A 19,222-nucleotide genomic window follows, 5' to 3' on the forward strand; every position below is an offset into this window, starting at 1 on the left:
TCCCCAAACTGTTCCCACAAAGTTGGGAGCTAAAAATTATCCAGAATGTCTTGTTATGCCGACGCCTTAAGAGTTCCCTTCACTGGAACTAAGGGGCCCTGAAAAACAACCCCACACCAAAATCCCCCCTCCATCAAATAATTAGGACCAGAGCACAAAGCAAGGTCCATAAAGACATGGATAAGTGAGTTTGGAGTGGAGGAACTTGATTGGCCTGCACCTCAACCCGATAGAACACCTTTGGAATGAATTAGAGTGGTGACTGCGAACCAGGCCTTCTCTCTCGTGCAACATCAGCGCCTGACCTCACAAATGCGCTTCTGGAAGAATGGTCAAACATTCCCATAGACACACTCCTAAACCTTGTGGAAGGCCTTCCCAGAAGAGTTGAAGCTGTTATAGCTGCAAAGGGTGAGCCAACTCAATATTGAACCCTACGGACTAAGACTGGGATGCCATTAAAGTTCATGTGTGTGTAAAGGCAGGCGCCCCAATACTTTTGATAATATAGTGTATTTGTTAGCCCCTTCCCTGCTCTCCATCCTGGAACATCCCCAGGTGCAGCCGGGGGGGGGGGGGGGATAGGAGAGGTGAGAAGCCAGCAGCACTGCGGGGTGGGCCAACAGGGGGGGGGGAGAGCCTGGGCAATAGGGAGAGTCATCACAGCACATAGTGAATAGGGTGTGCCCAGGCACAACCCCTGCGTATGCCTATGGAAGAAGACATTGGTGACGAATGTATAGTATATTTAGGTCAAAACAATGGCCAAAGATATAATCAACTTTGTTTAGGGGAAATACGAATCGTGGGCAGTCTCACCAGGATGAGAACAGGTCCCAAGACTGAGTTGTAAAGTACCCGCCAAGGCACAACAAATTAATGTAACAATGAAGACCATGGTCATACAAGATGACTTTTATCCAATGAGAGGCAAATAAGACATCATCAGTAATGAGGTGGGGAGATAGAAGAAAGAAGATGAAAAAAAAAGAAGAAGCCACAGCCCACTTGAGTGCCCTCTACAATGGCTTTAGAAGTATTTTAAGTATTTTGGGGTTCCACCTCCTTTATCAGAGCCTGACCCATCTCCAATGAAGGGGTGGAACTCGGAAATGCATCTGCAGTAAATACCGACCAAGGTTGGGTAACTGCAGCTTTGTTTAGCAGTGATAGCTCCAAAGGTGGCAGATACCTGGGTTAGATTCACATGCAGTGCATGCAAGGTTGGAATCATCTTCATGTGATATCCACTGCACTCTTCTCCTGCTTTTGTTACCCTCCCCTAACACCATTCTGCAGTATATATAATTTATGTTATGTCAAAAATATCTTCCACAAAACCAAGCAGGCCCATTGCCAAAAACTACCTGAACCCAACTGCAGATACTAAGAATAACCAATCCAAAACACAATACTGTAAACATTCCCTGGTGGCCTCAGGCTGTCGTTGGGTGAAGGGACCATGGAAGAAGAACTTCCCATCACAGGTTCAATAACGTTTGAACAGTTTTTAATAACTCAACATTAATACAAACAGGCCTGATCCTGGAAGACCAGAAACACCAGAAAGGTGTCATGCAATCATTGTCAGCAAATCACAAAAAGCCTTTCATACAATCTGGTGGCAGAGACTCTGTTGTGACCTCCACAGTTTCCTGGCTGGATTTAGTTCTTGAGGAATGTACCACGAGATGGACTGAGGAGGTCGATACGACATTAGCTGGTTGAGTATTGCCCAGAGTGAGGCCAGCCGGGTTGCTCACGTCCATCTGGCCCAAACTGCAGCATTCTGGGTAATTACCAAAGCACTCAATAGTTTCATTGCAGCAGTGGCTCTCCATAAACGGGCTCCTGACATCCCGGTGTTTACATGGCGCTTGCTTCACGGGGGTTCGGCAGATGCCACAGAGCATGGCGCACACAGCCTGAAACACGGACAGGTCTTTGGTTACCACATTCAAAAAGTTTGGCTTCAGCAGCAGATACACTATGGGGTTGTAGAGGGTAGAAGACTTGGCGAACACGGCAGCAAGGGCAAATGCCATTGCCGGGACCCGCCTGGCATCACCAAAGGTTGCCCACATTGCCACAACAGCGTAAGGAGTCCATGCGAGGAGGAAGCCGATACAGACCGCCACGCTGAGCTGAGAAATACAAAAATAGATTACTAATACTGATCACAATGTTGTTGCTTTTTTTATTTAATACATTTTTATTTAAAAAATGTGGCATTTATACAATCTCGTAATCACTAGGGATGATCGAACGGTTCGGGTCAACCATCGGTTCGACCCGAACATTGACTGTTAACTTTTTGCTGGAAAAGTTCGGAATTCGGCAACCAGATGCCAACCAAAATGCAATGGGACAGGAACTGGGCTTTAAAAGCCTGTGATTGGACCAGAACCATCAGTAAAAGCCAATTGAGGGTGCAGGAGAATGCTAGGAATGTGATTGGAGTGACTAGGGGTTCCAGAGGCCAATCAGTAGTGAATACGTCCCCCGGGGTATAAGATAGCCCGGCCAAATCTCTAGCACTTAAATACAGGGCTGTGGAAGAGAATGGAAGCAGTTATGTTACTCCTGCTTCAAAGTGTCATTTAGCAATTATTAGTGTGAGGAAAGGGATATCTAGTGTAGTTAGGGTACTATTTTCCACTATAGTTAGATTTAATAATCTAGTTTCTGTAGGGAAAGTGTTAAGTGTCAGGGGACTGTAGTGTAGTGTAGGGTTAACTGACTCTGACTGCTATGGCAGGGTGACCAAACCCTTCTATTTCAGGGTGACCGCCATAGAAAAAAGATCCAAAAAATGCCCCAAAAAAACGCCTGCAACAACACACCTGGGCCTTTTTGTAGCAGGCATTTTTTGGGCGTCTTTGGAGGCAGGCATAACATCTGAACTTGTGTATAGGGGTATATATACACACACACTTATATGTATTTATACACATACACACATATAGGTATGATAGGAGCGAAGCCCTATGCCTGTTAATAATTCCATTAGCGCAGCCATAGGGTTCTGCTACTTTCACACCTATATATGTGTATGTGTATATATACATACATGTGTGTGTGTATATATACCCCTATACAGAAGTTTAGATGTCATGCCTGCCTCCAAACATGTCCACAAAAAAGCCCTATAAACGCCTGCAACAAAAAGCCGGGTGTGAAAATAGCGAAGCCACTATCCTGCTCTACTGCAATTCTAATACAAACTTTTTTTTTTTGTTCTGGACATGCTACAGAGCTGAAACTTCACAGGTAAACTTTTTAGACCCTAAACAGGTACAGACTATTTAGACACTAAATCCAAAGAAATCTCTTATTTTTTTTTCAATAATTTTTTCAATAATTGGCTCTCTATCAAAAATGACAATTTTTAAAGAACTTTTTTTTGTGTGATTAATAGTCCCTGTGGCATGACCCAGAACCCTAGGCACTTTTTAGGGGCATGTATTGGGTTTTAGGGCTTCAAAATGGTGTTTTTTGATTACCGAAGTTCGGGTCCCATTGATTTCAATGGGGTTCTGAAATCCGGGCCAAACTTTCGGGAAGTTCGGGTGTTCTGGTCGAACCGAACTTTTCAAAAGTTCGATCATCCCTAGTAATCACAATACGAGGTACTGTATATACAGGGGGAAAAATAAGTATTGAACACCTCACCATTTTTCTAGGTAGCTATATTTTACCACGTCAGTAACAACCCATGCACTCCATACATACAAAGACACCAGAACAAATAAGTTCAGAAATGAAGTTATGTGTAATAAAATGGAATGTCACAGGGAAAAAGTATTGAACACGCTAACTGGAATATATGTATTACTTGGTACAAAATCCTTAGCTGGTAATGACAGCTTCAAAACGCCTCCTGTATGGAGAAGCCATTCGCATGAGTTGCTCAGGTGTGATTTTGGCCCATTTTTCAACACAAGAGGCTGCAAATCATGAAGGCTCCCTGGGCCCCTTCTATGAACTCTGATCTTTAGCTCTTTCCATAGATTTTCTATTGGATTCCAATCAGGGGATTGGCTGGGCCATTCTAGCAGCTTTATTTTCTTTCTTTGAAACCAGTTGGGAGTTTCCTTATCTTTGTGTTTGGGTTCATTGTCTTGCTGAAATGTCCACCCTCGTCATCTTCCTGGTAGATGGCAGCAGATTTTTATCAAGAATATCTTGGTACATTTTTGCATTCATCCTTCCCTCAATGATATTAAGTTTGCCAGTAACGTACGCTGAAAACCAGCCCCACACCATGATGTCCCCACCTCCAAACTTCACTGTTGGTATGGGGGTGTTTTTATGGTGATTTGCCATTTGACCTCCAAACATGATATGTGTTATTACAGTGATGGCAAACCTTGGCACCCCAGATGTTTTGGAACTACATTTCCCATGATGCTCATGCACTCTGTGGTGTAGCTGAGCATCATGGGAAATGTAGTTCCAAAACATCTGGGGTGCCAAGGTTTGCCATCACTGTTTTTGGCATCCAAACAGTTCCATTTTGGTCTCATCTGAGTGGACTATTATCAGGGAAGAACTTTGAGGAAGAACTGGAAGATACGCCAATGCCCAAGATGGCCGCGCAAACGCGCGCATGCGCATTAGTTAAGGTACGAGATGGTGCATTGGCGCACGCAATGGCGCGTTGGCGTACGCAGCTGTGCGTCCTAATTACCAGTATTCATTGGCCTATATAAACTCAGCACTGGCTATCACTCTTGCTGGATTATCTTCAGCTAGACTGTGTTCCTTGTGCCTTGAATTTCAGCTTGATTACCTGTTACCGACCCGGCTATCCTTGACCTGCTCTGGCTTATCTCCTGGCTCTGAACCCGGCTTGCTTTACGGACTTTCTCCTGCCTGCTCCTGATTGACTTCTCATGTTTGACCCTGGGTTGATCCCGACTACTCTACCTGCCTCTGTTCCCGATTGACCTCTCGTGTTTGACCTCGGCCTGGCTACTGACCTTGCTTTGCATTGACCTGCCTGCATTACCAGTGATCCAGTGGTTGTGATCACCTTCTCCACTACAGATCCAATTCCTGAAGCAGCTACACCTGCAGGCAACTCGTGCACCTTTGGGCATAGCACCCTCTGTCACCATATCTAGGGGTGCTCTGCACTCAGCCGCAAGGGGAGCCCTCTTGTCACCTCAGCCTCCAACCTGGTTCCTGACAACTATATTCTCCCAGTATTTCACAGGCTTGTCTAAATGTTGTGCAACAAACTTTAAAAAGAGCTTCAACATGCTTTTTCCTCAGCAATGGAGTCTTGCGTGGTGAGCGTGCCTACAGGCCATGGCGGGTGAGTGCATTACTTATTGTATACCTGCTAATTCCAGGTCTTTCTGAAGCTCACCACAAGTGGTCCTTGGCTCTTGGGCAACTCTTCTCATAATTCTTTTCACCCCTCTGTCAGAAATCTTGTGAGGAGCACCTGGTCGTGGTCGGTTTATGGTGAAATAATGTTCTTTCCACTTCCGGATTACGGCCCCAACAGTGCTCACTGGAACATTCAGAAGTTTAGAAATCCTTCTGTAATCAATGCCATCAGTATGTTTTGCAACAATAAAGTTGATCTTGATCTTGAAGATCTTGACAGAGCTCTTTGCTTTTACCCATCATGAGATGTTTCTTGTGTGACACCTTGGTAATGAGACACCTTTTTAAAGGCCATCAGTTGAGACTCAACCAGCTGATATTAATTTGCACTGACAAGGGGCAGGATTGCTTTCTAATCACTGATAGATTTCAGCTGGGGTCTTGACTTTCCATGCCTTTTTGCACCTTCAATTCTTCGTTACATAGTTACATAGTAGTTGAGGTTGAATAAAGACCTCAGTCCAATCCAGTTCAACCTGTGCAGGTGTGTTCTATACTTTCTCCCTGTGTCATTTTATTACACAGAACGTAACCACTTCTAGACCGGAAGATTTTCCCCCTTAATGACCAGGCCATTTTTTGTCGATGCGGCACTGCGTTACTTTAACTGACAATTGTGCAGCCGTGCGATGCTGAACCCAAATAAAATTAATGTCTTTTTTTTCCCCCACAAAAAGAGCTTTCTTTTGGTGGTATTTGATTACCTAAGCGATTTTTATTTTTGCGCTACAAACAGAAAAAGTGCAACAATTTAAAAAATATACATATTTTTTAACTTTCTGCTATAAAACATCCAGTAAAAAATCGAAATTTTCCAACAGTTTAGGCCAATTTGTATTCTGCTACATATTTTTGGTGAAAAAAAAAAATCCCAATAAGCGTATATTGATTGGTTTGTGCAAAATTAATCATGTATACAAACGATGCAATATTTTTATGGATTTTTTTTTTTTTACTAGTAATGGCGGCGAGCGGCGATTTTTAGCAGACACATCGTACATCTAACTGACACTTTTTGGGGACCAGTGACAGTAATCAGTGCTTAAAAATATGCACTGTCACTGTACTAATGGCACTGGCAGGGAAGGGGTTAACATCATGGGTGATCAAAGGGTTAAGTGTGTCCCTAGGGGTGCTTTCTAACTGTGTGGGGGGGTGCACTGATTGGGGGAAGACAGAGATCTATGTTCCTGCTTACCAGAAACACAAGATCTGCATCGTCTCCCCTGTCAGAAGGGCGATCTTCCTTGTTTACATAGGCAGACCACCGTTCTGACTCTCCCAGGGATGATCTCAGGTGGCCGGCGGACATCGGGTCTGTGTAACCGGCTCATTGACATCCCCTCTAGCCATCTAGTGGCTACAGAACGAAATGACGTACAGGTACGTCGTTTTGCACAACAGAGCCACACTGCGGCAGTAAATACACGGTGGGCGATGGCAAGTGGTTAAAGCGTAACTCCACTTTTGTTGAGAAAAAAACATTCCCCTCTGAGTGATCTCTGTACATTGCAGGGATTATAACAAACTTTGTTGCAGATTTCTACCTTTTGGTATTTTGAAGAAATCATCGTTTGTTCCTCTGTGCTGAGTGGGTCAAATGGGAGTGGTTAAATAATTATCAATCAGCTGTGGCAGCTGCAGGGCTCTAAAGAAGAAATCTGCTGGGTCTGCATCCCTTTAGACGTGTTCCTATTGGGAGTATCTCACCAAAAATGACATTTTTGTTGCAGGGGATGCCAGAAATCTGACTTGTATCTTAGTGCAGACTTCTGGGAAAATTGGTGAGCCAATCACACAAGCAGGAAATGATGTTTCTGGGGGGTGTGGTCAGTATACATTCTGTGTACAGAACAGCTCCAGGCGGCCATATTGCATTGCATTTTCAGAAAATTACAGCAGCTGCAGATTGAAAAGGAAAGGGAATTTCTAATAACATTCAATTACAATATGATTTGTGTCGCAATTGTATACGCTATATTGTTTTTTTCTTTATTTCCTGTTTTTTTCCCCACAGAAGTCCAGTTAGGGCTCTTTCACACGGACGGTCCGATCAGATCCACCTGTCAGTTTTTTAGGCGGATCTGATCGGATCCTCCATGTACCTCCGCTGACACCCGCTGCCATCCGTATCCGATCCTGTCCGTGAAATCTGGACGGATGGAAACCCTATTTTTCCATCCATTCAGGGATCAGATCGGATGAGAGCAGACAGGCCCCCCATAGAGAGCAGCGGGGGCTGTGACACCTCCCTCTCTGCACTGCAAGCGGAGACAGAGCTGTCATCCGCCGTCTCAGCGGGGATCGAGGCGGCCCGTGTGAAAGAGCCCTTACCCTTTAATTTCTGAACTTATTTGTTTTGGTGTCTTTATATGTATGGATTGCATGGGTTGTTATATTTTTAATATCTATAGCACCTTTAGAAATATATTTACCTAGAAAAATGGTGACGTGTTCAATACTTATTTTACCCGCTGTATATTATCAGCAATATTTGCCCCTGAGAATAGTAAATCATATAAATTAAAAATTTTAAACAGTGATAGAGAAATACAATAGGATTATTCACCGATGACAGGCTCAAGACTCCACTTGATCACCGATACTAATTACGATGATATAATAATATTTGTGGATGAGAGGAATGGTTCATCCAAACCTACAATCACAAAGACCTAACCAATTAGCTCTGTGGACAAGTAAAGGGTCCTCCAGACACCTTATGGGTCCACATGTGTGCCATCTGTGATAAGCCACTCCAAACAGAAGACTCCCTTACCCAATGGACCTCCAGTCTGTGAATGCTTGGGATCCCTCTTTTTATAGAAGCAGGGGGCCCAGGAGATGAGAGCATGTGATTTCCCACACCAGGCAAATGATGCCCAAAGTGCCCTTTTGTCAAGGCAAAATTTCCGCAGCAGGGCCCATAAACAGTATGGCTGTGGATGCGCCATTCCCGAAGTGTGCCGGGCTCAGGAAAGCTTGTACATGTTCGGCAGAGCGGGCGCATGTGCAGTGACGTAATGGCCCAACCTGACGCTATTTTTGAAAGTGAGGTATTCAGTCTTGGCACAGCAACGGCGCCTCGTTGTCACATCAGCAGGTAAAATCAGACCCCAGGCCACTCCACAGCCTCTGACTACCCCCTGCACCATGTCCGCAGCCTCTGACCAGACCACCACCTGCACCATGTCCGCAGCCTCTGACCACCCCCTGCACCATGTCCGCAGCCTCTGACCACCCCCTGCACCATGTTGATTCCCACTGACCAGACCACCACCTGCACCATGTCCGTAGCCTCTGACCACCCCCTGCACCATGTCCGCAGCCTCTGACCACCCTCTGCACCATGTACACAGCCTCTGACCAGACCACCACCTGCACCATGTCCGCAGCCTCTGACCACCCTCTGCACCATGTACACAGCCTCTGACCAGATCACCACCTGCACCATGTATGCAGCTTCTGACCACCCCCTGCACCATGTCCGCAGCCTCTGACCACCCCCTGCACCATGTCCATTGCCTCTAACCAGACCACCACCTGCACCATGTCCGCAGCCTCTGACCACCCCCTGCACCATGTCCATTGCCTCTAACCAGACCACCACCTGCACCATGTCCACAGCCTCTGACCACCCCCTGTACCATGTCCATTGCTTCTGACCAGACCACCACCTGCACCATGTCCACAGACTCTGACCACCCCCTGCACCATGTCTGCAGTCACTGATCACCCCCCCACGCGCACCATGTCTGCAGCCTCTGACCACCCCTGCACCATGTCCGCAGCCTCTGACCACCCCCTGCACCATGTCCATTGCCTTTGACTAGACCACCACCAGCACCATGTCCTCAGCCTCTGACCACCCCCTGCACCATGTCCACAGCCTCTGACCAGACCACCACCTGCGCCATGTCCACAGCCTCTGACCCCCACCTGCACCATGTCCGCAGCCTCTGACCCCCACCTGCGCCATGTCCACAGCCTCTGACCCCCACCTGCACCATGTCCGCAGCCTCTGACCAGACCACCCCCTGCACCATGTCCACAGCCTCTGACCACCCCCTGCACCATGTCCATTGCCTCTGACTAGACCACCCCCTGCCCCATTTCCGCAGCCTCTGACCACCCCCTGCACGATGGTTACTGTAGGACAGGTAAAGCCATAACAGGGAAGTCCAGAGAAGATACGAATCTCTCCAAACCATTGCTCACCATTATAACAAACGTATGGGTGACCGAAATCTGCTGGAACACACACAGATCTGAGCAACCAATTTCAGGTGGATGTGCAACTTTAAGCGCCGGTTCACATTACCGCGACGCTACTTCCAGGGGCGACCTCCGAGATCGCGTTGAAGTCTATGGCGGTCGCCTCCTGGTCGCCCCAAAGAAGCTCCGGACCCTTTTTCTAGGTCAGGGCGACTTGTGTCGCTCCTATTAAAACGGGTCCGCAGCTTCCCTATGGGAGGCGACCTGCGGCGACCTGTGAGGCGACCAGGTCGCCTCACAGGTCGCCCTAGTGTGAACCGAGCCTAAATAGGAGAAAGAATATTAAAAATAAAATGTTGTTTGTCTCCACACTACAGACGCAGCGACTGCTCACTGCAACAAATTAAATGGCATTGTTTCATTGTGGCAGCGAAAAGCGTAAAACGCAGATAGTTTGTCTTTCCTAATTATCTTTTGCTGAAATGCTGGAAGTGTAATGAGACGGCGGTATCACACCAAACTGTTATAAAAAGCAATTCCCACTATTGAACCCCCGGCTTGGATTTTATAAATTCACATGAAAGGGTCCTATTTTTATCCGCTGCGAATGTTTCAGATAGGAAAGAAGAGACAGATAAAGCGCTTAGCTCGTGTAAAGCCGCCAATTTATTTATTTGGAGAATAAAACGCTGATATGGGGGACGGAGTACCTGGTATGAACCTCTGCATTTTGATTAGCTTAGTAAACTACAGAAAGGAAAAAATCAATTAAAGCGCAATGCACCGGGACGAGGCCAGATAAATAATACCAGCAGTCTGCACACTGTTACTGGATTATTATATAGCAGGGGTCTCCAAACGTAAGAAACAAAGGGCCGGTTTACAGTCCTTCAGAGTTTAGGGGGGGGGGGGGGGGCAACTGTGGCCAATGGGTGTGGAAGATGTCCCGGCATCAGTGGGAGTAAACAATGCCCCATCTTTGGTGTCAATTAAAGAAATTTTGCACCATCATTGGGAGGAATTGTGCCTCATAATTGGTGTCACTGGGAGGAATCATGCCCCATCACTTATGTCATTAGCCCCATTGTTGGTGTATTTGGGAGGAATTGTGCCCCATCATTGGTGTCATTGGGAAGAAATGTGCCCCATCATTGGTGTTGTTGGGCCCCATTGTTGGTGTATTTGGTAGGAATTGTGCCCCATCATTGGTGTCATTGGGCCCCATTGTTGGTGTATTTGGGAGGAGTTGCATCCCATCGTTGGTGTCATTGGGAGGAATTGTGCCCCATAATTGGTGTAGTTGGGCCCCATTGTTGGAGTATTTGGGAGGAGTTGTTCCCCATCATCAGTGTCATTGGGCCTGGTTGGGCCCCATTGTTGGTGTGGTTGGGAGGAATTGTGCCCCTCCACTAGTGTCATTAGCCCCATCGTTGGTGTCGTTGGGAGGAATTGTGCCCCATAATTGGTGTCACTGGGAGGAATCATGCCCCATCACTAGTGTCATTAGCCCCATTGTTGGTGTTTTTTGGGAGGAATCATGCCCCATCCTTGGTGTCATTGGGCCCCATTGTTGGTGTATTTGGGAGGAGTTGCATCCCATCGTTTGTGTCGTTGGGAGGAATTGTGCCCCATAATTGGTGTAGTTGGGCCCCATTGTTGGAGTATTTGGGAGGAGTTGTTCCCCATCATTAGTGTCATTAGCCCCATTGTTGGTGTGTTTGGGAGGAATTGTGTCCCACCCTTGGTGTCATTGGGAGGACTTGTGCCCCATCATCAGTGTCATTGGGCCTGGTTGGGCCCCATTGTTGGTGTGGTTGGGAGGAATTGTGCCCCATAACTAGTGTCATTAGCCCCATTGTTGGTGTATTTGGGAGGAATTGCATCCCATCGTTGGTGTCGTTGGGAGGAATTGTGCCCCATAATTGGTGTCACTGGGAGGAATCATGCCCCATTATTAGTGTCATTAGCCCCATTGTTGGTGTATTTGAGAGGAATTGTGCCCCATCATTGGTGTCATTGGGAGGAATTGTGCCCCATTATTGGTGTTATTGGGACCCATTGCTGGTATATTTGAGAGGAATTGCATCCCATAGTTGGTGTCGTTGGGAGGAATTATGCCCCATAATTGGTGTCACTGGGAGGAATTATGCCCCATCACTAGTGTCATTAGCCCCATTGTCGGTGTATTTGGGAGGAATTGTGCCTCATCATAAGTGTCATTCATTAGCCCCATTGTTGGTGTATTTGGGAGGAATTATGTCCCATTGTTGGTGTCATTGGGAGGAATTTTGCCCCATCATTGGTGTCAATGGCCCCATTGTTGGTCTCATTGGAAGGAGTTGTGTCCCATTGTTGGTGTCTTTGGGCACCATTGTTTGTGTATTTGGGAGGAATTGTATCCCACCTTTGGGGTCATTGGGAGAAATTGTGCCCCTCACTGGTGGAGGAGGGAAGGAAATGTTTTTATAACATATTACAGCGTGTGATGATGCCATTGTATCCTCCTTTTCTTTCATACACGTTATAGAAAATTCAATTTTTTTTGAACTGCAGGATCTTATTTTGCTATTTTTGGTATTTTTTACCTAAATATATTCAGTATTCATTCTTTTTTTTTATTTACTTGTATGCATTTGATACCATTTTCTATGTATCTCATGTGTTTTCTAAATGGATCCTTTTGTATTATTTAGTAGCAATGTCCTCTTTTTGACCAGTAAACAATTAGTGCGACTCCAAAGTTGCGCGATTTCAAGTGCCACTTTGATGCAACTTTACACTCTATGGCACTCAGGCCGCACAGAAATCAATGAGCTGCGACTTGTCATGAGACTTTATGGTGGTTATTTGCACAGTAACCAATCAGCTTCCAGGTTTTATTATCAAAGCTTAACTGAACAAGCTGAATTTAGAGGCTGATTGGCTACCATGCAGAGCTACACCAGATTCAGAGTGCTCCAGTTTCAGTAAATTTACCCCAACGTGTCCAAAGTCATATGACAAGTCACACCAGTGTGAACTGAACCTTTTCTTTTCAATCTGCAGCCGCTGTAATGTTCTGTAAAATACAATATGGCCAACTGGAGGCGCTCTGTACACAGATGGTATATAGAGCACCCCCCAGATAAATCATTTTCTGCTTGTGTGATTGGCTCCCCAATTTTCCCAGAAGTCTGCACTAAGATACAAGTCAGATTTTGGGCATCGCCTGCAACACAAATTTCATTTTAGGTGAGATACTTCCAAAGGGAAATCACATCCAATGGGATACAGAGCCCGCCACTTTTCTCATGAGAGCCCTGCAGGTGCAGCCGCTGATTGATAATTATAAAACCACTCCCATTCACATTCACTCAATACAGGGGCACAGAGAAATACACAGCTATTTCTTCAGAATAACAAAAGATAGGAATCTGAAACAAAGCAAGAAAGTTTGTTAAAATCCCTGCAATCATCTAGAGGGGAATATTTTTTTCTCAACAAAAGTGGAGTTACAATTTAAAGCAAACCTTCCACCTCAGAGGCAAGGTCAGCTTTTTCAAATTGCCTCTGCCCATGGAAATATTGCATAAAAGTACTTATCTCACAAAAGTAAGTACACCCTCACATTTTTGTAGATATTTTATTCTATCTTTTCACGTGACAACACTGAAGAAATGACACTTTGCTACAATGTAAAGTAGTGAGTGTACAGCTTGTATAACAGTGTAAATTTGCTGTCCCCTCAAAATAACTCAACACAGCCATTAATATCTAAACCTCTGGCAACAAATGTGAGTACACCCCTAAATGAAAATGTCCAAATTGGGTCCAATTAGCCATTTTCCTTCCCCGGTGTCATGTGACTTGTTAATGTTACAAGGTCTCAGATGTGAATGGGGAGCAGGTGTGTTAAATTTGGTGTTATCGCTCTCACTCTCATACTGGTCACTGGAAGTTGAACATGGCACCTCATGGCAAAGAACTCTCTGAGGATCTGAAAAAAGAATTGTTGCTCTACATAAAGATGGCCTAGGCTATAAGAAGATTGCCAAGACCCTGAAACTGAGCTGCAGCACGGTGGCCAAGACCATACAGCGGTTTACCAGGACAGGTTCCACTCAGAACAGGCCTCGCCATGGTCGACCAAAGAAGTTGAGTGCACGTGCTCAGCGTCATATCCAGAGGTTGTCTTTGGGAAATAGACCTATGAGTTCTGCCAGCATTGCTACAGAGGTTGAAGGGGTGGGGGGTCAGCCTGTCAGTGCTCAGACCATACGCCACACACTGCATCAAATTGGTCTGCATGGCTGTCATCCCAGAAGGAAGCCTCTTCTAAAGATGATGCACAAGAAAGCCTGCAAACAGTTTGCTGAAGACAAGCAGACTAAGGACATGGATTACTGGAACCATGTCCTGTGGTCTGATGAGACCAAGATAAATGTATTTGGTTCAGATGGTGTCATATGCGTGTGTGGCGGCAACCAGGTGAGGAGTACAAAGACAAGTGTGTCTTCCTACAGTCAAGCATGGTGGTGGGAGTGTCATGGTCTGGGGCTGCATGAGTGCTGCCAGCACTGGGGAGCTACAGTTCATTGAGGGAACCATGAATGCCAACATGTACTGTGACATACTGGAGCAGAGCATGATCCCCTCCCTTTGAAGACTGGGCCGCAGAGGAGTATTCCAACATGATAACGACCTCAAACACACCTCCAAGAAGCTGAGGGTAAAGGTGATGGACTTGCCAAGCATGCCTCCAGACCTAAACCCTATTGAGCATCTGTGGTCATCCTCAAACGGAAGGTGGAGGAGTGCAAGGTCTCTAACATCCACCAGCTCTGTGATGTCATCATGGGGGAGTGGAAGAGGACTCCAGTGACAACCTGTGAAGCTCTGGTGAACTTCATGCCCAAGAGGGTTAAGGCAGTGCTGGAAAATAATGGTGGCCACACAAAATATTGACAATTTGGGCCCATTTTGGACTTTTTCATTTAGGGGTGTACTCACTTTTGTTACCAGCGGTTTAGACATTAATGGCTGTGTGTTGAGATATTTTGAGGGGACAGCAAATTTACACTGTTATACAAGCTGTACACTCACTACTTTACATTGTAGCAAAGTGTCATTTCTTCAGTGTTGTCACATGAAAAGGTACAATAAAATATTTACAAAAATGTGAGGGGTGTACTTACTGTACTTTTGTGAGATTCTGGACCTGTTGAATTAAAAAAAATAAAAAAAGGTTAGATAGACGAATTTTTCCCGGGTCTTCCTAGAACAGCTCCTAGCTGCGGGTGACATCATAATCCTTCCAGCAGATCTCAAAGAATGCTGAATTGTACAAATCTCAGGAGAAGACAACCCTGCACTGTGCACAGCAACTTCTTGCAAAATTTGGGCTACTCAGCATTCCTAGGGATCATGTCGGCAGGAGGATGTTGTCCCCCCCTGCATGTCGGGGAAAAGTTGATATATTCTCCTAATATTTTTCCCCCTACAGGTTTTTTTATGCCTATACATACAGAGTTTTAGGGTGGGAGGAAGGTGGACCTTGAATAAGCAGACTTAATATTAAAGTGGAAAGTCCACATTACTGTAGAGATCATTTATGAACATTTAAGACAAATGCATCTTACTGTCAGGACCAGAGTCTGAACCTGCGACCTCTGCTATACCTGGCTATGTCTCTTCTTGTTGAGCCACCTGGGATGCCGGACAGCTCCCTGAACAATCCCTCAGATAATCTTGCATTTTGTCTTGTTTCTCGTGAACCTTGAACTCTTTGATCCTTCCGTAAACTTCCTATTTAAGCCATGCCTTTGCACTTCCTGTTTACCAGATTATTGTGCTCTTTCCAGTCAATAGCTTGCTTTTCTCACTCTTGCTGCCGTTCTTCTTTTTTCGCTACTATTTGGCTCGTTCCTCGACTACTCTTCGGTCTGATCCCCTCCAGATGCTACTCGGTACTGACCCTTGGCTTGTTCATGCTTCTGCTTGTTCCTTATCTGCTCTATCCGCTACCTGCCTCCCATTTGCTCTCTCCCTGCTGGGGGAATCCTGAGCACTGCAACCTGCCGTTGGCATACAGCAAAGCCCATCCCCACCATCAGGAGCTCTGGTGAAGACCAGCTGGTGCTTAGAACCCGCACCTTGGGTGAGCCTGCATCATCTGTTAGCAGATCTGTTTGTGTGTTCATGCAGCTGACTGTTTGTGAATCTCCCAACGGCTTTAACCACTTCCTGACAACCCATAGCAGATATCCTGCTACAGGGCTGCCATTCTGTACAGAATAACAGTCCCACCTCCTGTGATTACTTACAGCAGAAGCCAAAATTTTATTTTCAGCGTTGCATGACCGTGCAATTGTCAGTTAAAGTATCGTAGCGTGTATTGAAAAAAAAAAGGAAATCTTCCAGAGGGCAAGTGGATAATCTGGTATTCTACATGACCAGCTGTAACGTGATTACCTACAGCAGAAGCCAATCTGAGGGTCCCGGGCAATGGATGTCCGCCCGCACCCGCCGACTGTTGGGCAGAGACACAGGACAGAGCTCTCTGCCTATATACACAAGGCAGAGCTCCGTTCTGACAGAGGGAAAAGTGATAGATTTTGTATCCCTGCAAAGCAGGGAATAAAATCCATCACTTCCCTTAGTAAAAAAAAGCACACACAGTACACATAAACACTGGCTAGGCACACGTTCAACCCTTTGATCTCCCTAGTTCCCTTTCCAGACAGTGTCATTAGTACAGTGACAGTGCATATATTTAGCACTGATCACTGTTTTAGTGTCACTGGTTCCCACAAAGTGTCAGCTAGATGTCCGATTGTCCTCCGCAATGTTGCAGTCCTGCTATAAGTCGCTGATCGCCGCCATTACTAGTATAAAAAAAATTCCAGTATATATCCAACAGTTTGTAGGCACTATAACTTTTGCACAAAGCATTTAATATACGCTTATTGGGATTTTTTTAACCAAAAAATATTTAGCAGAATACAAATTGGCCTAAATTGATGAAGAAAATCATTTTTTTACATTTTTTTTATCGGATGTGTTTTATAGCAGAAAGTAAAAAATATAGTTTTTTTTTTTTTAATTGCTGCTATTTTTTTGTTTATAGCGCAAAACAATAAAAATCGCACAGGTGATGAAATACCACCAAAATAAAGCTCTGTTTGTGGGAAAAAAAAGGACATCAATTTTATTTGGGTACATCGTCGCACGACCGCGCAATTGTCAGTTAAAATAACGCAGTGCCGTATTGAAAAATATGTCCTGTTCATGAAAGGGGGGGGGGGGGGTAAATCTTCTGGAGGGTAAGTGGATAATCTGGTATTCTTCATACCCAGCTGCCACGTTCGTCAAATCCATTGTTTCTACGTCTTTCTACTCCTCATGGATACATTTATTGTAACTAGCATAATTATTTGACATGTATATAAAGGGAATAACACCCCCGCTGTCGGTGTCCCGGTGAATCTCACCTTGATGATCAGGCTGTGAACGTTGCTTCCTTTGTTCTGCGGTGACAGGTGTTGTTTCACGGCTCTCCTCGCCCCTTTCACAGTGAGGAGGATGAGGGTGTAGGAGATAAGGATCAGTGTGCAGGGTAAGACATAGCATAAGACGAATAGGGAGACGATATAGGACATGGCTCGGTGCTCCCGGTTGGAGGCCTTCCAGTCTATACAGCAGGCTGTACCGTAGGGCTCCGGTCCGTAGCTCCCCCACTCTGCCAGAGGGGCCGTGGCGAATATAAAGGCGTACGCCCAGACACACAGCAACAAAACCCATGAGTGGGAAGAAGAAAACTTATTTCCTGCAAAACAATGATAATTCTCCATTTAGCTATAAACAGAAAATCCACAAACTAGCGTCAGTTATGCTTTCCTAGGCCTGGAATCAATAGGACATTGGTGAACACCGACCCACATGGAGGAATGGAAGCTTAGCACTACAAGATCCCAAACTGACCTCATCTAAAATGAAAAGCCTTGGTCCACTGAACCCAACACATACAAACGAAAAACAAACACAGGGGCGCACCGGCCTAGCGCATTATCCTCCATAACAGCCCATTCACACTGATCCGACTTGGACTGCGACTTGGTCAGCCTGACAAGTTGCGGCCCGTCGCGTCCCATTGTGTAGTAGAAGAGCCGTTCTAATAGGAGCGACACAAGTCGCTCCGACTTAGAAAAAGGGTCCTGTACTACTTTGGGGCGACCTGGAGCGACTTGCATAGACATTCATTTTATGAAGTCCGTGCAAGTCACACTGCACGCGACTTCACAGGTCGCCCCGAAATCGGATCCGACATAGTGTAAACGGAGTCTAAAAGGCTTTATTGAATAAAGGAATAAAAATACTCACAAACGAGTTCTTGGAAATGCATATCACAATATTGGGTTGCTGTCAGCGTCGGAAACGGAAGGTGAACCGTCCTCAATGGCTGGAAATGGCTTACGCCTTTCGAGGCTAAGCCTCTTCCTCAGAGCCTCTAAGGAATAATTGCTTTATTCAATAAAGCCTTTTATGAAGGATAATGCGCTAGGCCGTTGCGCCCCTGTGTTCGTTTTTTTGTTTGCAGTGGTCCTGGACTATCTTGGTCTTGAAGGGGCTACAAGGCTGAAACATTCAAGAGAAGCCAAGTGTTAGGTGTCCGGTAGCCACATGTTGTGTGGCCAAGGCTGGTCAGAAGGCCACTTCTCAGAGACAGGTGCAGAGCACCAATTTTTTGTTTGTCCCTAACACATACAAGCAGGGCTTTTTTCAGCTGGAACGTGGTGGAACTCAGTTCCACCACCTCTGGCTCAGGCCTTCTGCTCACCACTATCACTTGTAAACCCAGAGGTCCGGCTTCTGTGTTTACATGTGACAGCTTGTCTCACAACGGCACCCACAGATCTGATCTCCTGAGTGGCTCCCACTGAGTGCAGGATGGGGACAAGAGAGATGCAGGTGCCTGGGGTGCAGGGAGGATGCCTACACCCCTACAGGATGATCTTCCTGCAAGTAGGAGAAGCAGAGCCACCTACAGTTTATGGGGAGGTACCAGAGCTGGCTGGGTGCTTAACCTCCTGCCGACCACCCACCGTAGTATTACTGCGGCAGGGCGGCTTGGCTGTGCAAAGTCACGTAGTACTACGTGATTTCGTGCACGAGGGGCAGTGGAGGGGGAACTGCATGCAGAGGTCAGTGAAATTTGACCACACTATTTGATGCAATTTGGAAGGTGTGTGGGGAAGGGGGTCGTGGTTGAGTTCCTGCACCTATTTTCTGAGAAAAAAAAGCCCTGCATGCAAGTAATAAACCTACCAAAGTTGCTGTAATAGGTGGACTGAAAAACAAAAAGAGTCCTTTAGAAGATCTTTATTGCTACATAATAGTCAGCAGGGCTGCTGTTATAAATTATGGGGCCCCGTACAATCTACCTGACAGGGCCCCACCGCATGTTAATGCGGGGGTTAAAGTAGGCGGTGGGGAGTCACCGGCAGTGGGGAGACAGCAAGCACATGTAAACGAGCCCTTCATTTTTTTTTTTACATTTTCTTTTGAAAAATTTTAATTTCTTTTTTTTCCAATAAAATTTTATTGGAATTTTAATTTTTTTATTTTATTTTTT

The 19,222-nt window shown here is 45.7% G+C and overlaps 1 protein-coding gene across 1 annotated transcript in view; it reads right to left on the reverse strand.

The window, feature by feature from the left end:
- Positions 1-1,147: 1,147 nt before the first annotated feature.
- Positions 1,148-19,222, reverse strand: part of LOC309566856 (opsin-5-like) — a 123,764-nt gene continuing 105,689 nt past the window's right edge. Inside the window, exons 5-6 of the mRNA XM_082272200.1 lie at positions 17,082-17,416; positions 1,148-2,144 (exon numbers count right to left, since the gene is read on the reverse strand). Of these exons, the coding sequence (XP_082128326.1) occupies positions 1,596-2,144; positions 17,082-17,416 (884 nt within the window). The 3' untranslated portion in view covers positions 1,148-1,595. The remainder of the gene's footprint in view (positions 2,145-17,081; positions 17,417-19,222) is intronic.

Source organism: Pelophylax lessonae, assembly GCF_965119305.1.
Source record: "Pelophylax lessonae genome assembly, chromosome: 11".
NCBI lineage: Eukaryota > Metazoa > Chordata > Amphibia > Anura > Ranidae > Pelophylax > Pelophylax lessonae.